Here is a 2,176-nt window from a genome sequence, read left to right as displayed (position 1 = left end):
TTTTGGCACATGCTTGCTGTGGATGAAGTAGAAAAATGTATTACAAAAGATGAACTGACTCAATGTCTTATATATAATAAATAAGTGAGCAATAATATCATAATAAGGCACCTATTAGTTTCTAATGAGTATTTTAACTATAATATCAAAACATTACAAAGTTGCTTACACTATGTTGTCAGTATTATGACTGTATAAAATGGTCATTCATTGTATTAAAAAATGAAGTATTGTTATAAATATTAAGTCAAAAAATACTGATACTGTGTAAATGTAAAATTTGGTTTGTGCATTTTGATTATTTGGCACTACATTTTTAGTAATATACTACTCTAAAAATATTACCTTTGTGCATAGGAATAAACATATCTGCACAAAGTGAAATTGCCTTTGACACTTTTTTATGAGAGGTTCACATTCTATGATCTGGTTCTTGACAGTAATCATATATGGGTATCTCTGGTGGTCCATCCATTAAGAGTCTTGGTGCACAGCTTCTTGTCACAGCCACTACACACAGTGTTACTGTTGATGCAGCAGCAACATGCCATGAAAATACAAGAGCAACACCCTCTGGTAACACTGGAACGGAATGGTACACACGTACCATGTGTGCTATCCAACCACCATGAATCAATGTGGTACAAGCCCTTAACAGCTTTAATTCTGGCCACACAAGTTCCAAAATAATAGCTACAGATGTAGTCCATACTATAAATGCCAAAATTAAATTGACTATTGGGTTATTACCTACACTTCCCCATAAAAAAAGGAATCCTTCTATGAAAAAGCTCTGAGCCAGTGCTAGTTTAACCAATCCTTCGCTCACATTGTGAGGAAAATAAAAATTCAATACATCAACAAGACCAGAAAATGCAAAGAAGAGATAGATTGTAGCAAGTACAACTTTTGGTGATACGGTTCCAACTTGTTGCATACCACCAGTTATTGTACCAGCCAAACCTATTGCAGTTGCTATTAATTTCAAACTTCCCTCTATTGGGTGTCTGCTTAACAATCTTTCACATTTTTCAACAAACTTTAATCCCTTTGTACTGTTTGAAACATCTCTAGGTCTCAAGGAAACCCAATACTTGGCATAATCATAGCACCATTTCAAGCCAAATCCATAGAATATAAATCCAGTAAGGATGCATGGCAAATAGCTGTCCATGAAGAATATTAGAAGCAGCTGCTCTTTGGTAATCAGTCTGTAATTCACAAAATCATTTAGACATATTAAAACATAAAATATTTCCTGGAGAAGCTTATATGTATGTAATATTTAAGTTTTCTTCTAATACAAAAAAATGTATAGAATATAGCATGATAACTATCCAAAAGATATTTAAAAATACACCTCTGGAAAATATATTTATTTGTAAAAATTTCATGTATATCAGTATAAGCATTCAGTTACATAAAACTCACCCCCTGGATCTCTACACACTTCACTTCCTGCATGGAATGGTCCTTAACGAGGAACGCAGAAACGCAGAAACGCTTTGGGCACCTGGTAGTAGAAGTATGAACTAAAATAATCCCCACAAATATACAACCAATCCTGCTCATCTGTCCAGAAGACAATTAGGCGTATATCTTAAAATGTTTTAAATAATTGATATCATCTTTTCATAAAGAAACGTAACGAAAGATTTATGGAATTATTACAACTTATTACTTCAATTGGTTTCATTAACTAAAACTTCCATTTCCGCTCTATATTATCACCGACTAGGTATAGGCACCGACTAGGTATAGGATAGACCTATCATCTTATGGGATTTCGTGTCTCATGTTCTGAAATACCGATAGTGTAAAAAGTAAGGGATTTTCTGCTGCCCTCTACGTTATGAGAACGGTGAATTTGTGAACTACGTTAAATCTAAGAAAGGAGGACCATGGTCGTGAACGGATTCTCTTCCGTCCGCTCGCTATAAAGTAGACGTATTAGAAAGGAGTCTTGTGTTCGAATCCCGACGAACCTATATTAGTTTTTCTTCGCGAACAAAAAAGTTATTGCACGGAGCCCCATGTGGACGCGCCGTGGATCGCGTGGGGTCACGGAGCCCCCGGTGCAGGCACCGTGGACCCTGCACGGAGCCCCCTGTGGAGGCGCTAGAGACCCCGTGTGTGTGAGGAAATGAGGGCATCGAACCCCCGGAGCATGCACAAG

At 36.8% G+C, this 2,176-nt stretch overlaps 1 protein-coding gene across 1 annotated transcript; it reads right to left on the bottom strand.

Annotated features, from left to right (window-relative positions):
• Positions 1 to 289: 289 nt before the first annotated feature.
• Positions 290 to 1,468, bottom strand: LOC107188584 (transmembrane protein 45B-like). The gene is made up of 2 exons (XM_015576894.1): positions 1,432 to 1,468; positions 290 to 1,211 (listed from the first exon to the last, which is right to left on the bottom strand). Exon 2 carries the CDS (start codon positions 1,172 to 1,174, stop codon positions 413 to 415), a length of 762 nt encoding a protein of 253 aa, XP_015432380.1. The 5' UTR covers positions 1,175 to 1,211; positions 1,432 to 1,468; the 3' UTR covers positions 290 to 412.
• Positions 1,469 to 2,176: the final 708 nt, after the last annotated feature.

The sequence above is a fragment of the Dufourea novaeangliae genome, unplaced genomic scaffold (genome assembly GCF_001272555.1).
Source record: "Dufourea novaeangliae isolate 0120121106 unplaced genomic scaffold, ASM127255v1 scaffold133, whole genome shotgun sequence".
Lineage (NCBI taxonomy): Eukaryota > Metazoa > Arthropoda > Insecta > Hymenoptera > Halictidae > Dufourea > Dufourea novaeangliae.
Note: the sequence above shows the minus strand (reverse complement) of the source record. Positions and strands in the feature narration are given on the sequence as shown.

Bases quoted from the DNA above. Each gene is read 5' to 3' on its own strand.
- LOC107188584 (XM_015576894.1), bottom strand. From the start codon at position 1,174: ATGGACAGCTATTTGCCATGCATCCTTACTGGATTTATATTCTATGGA.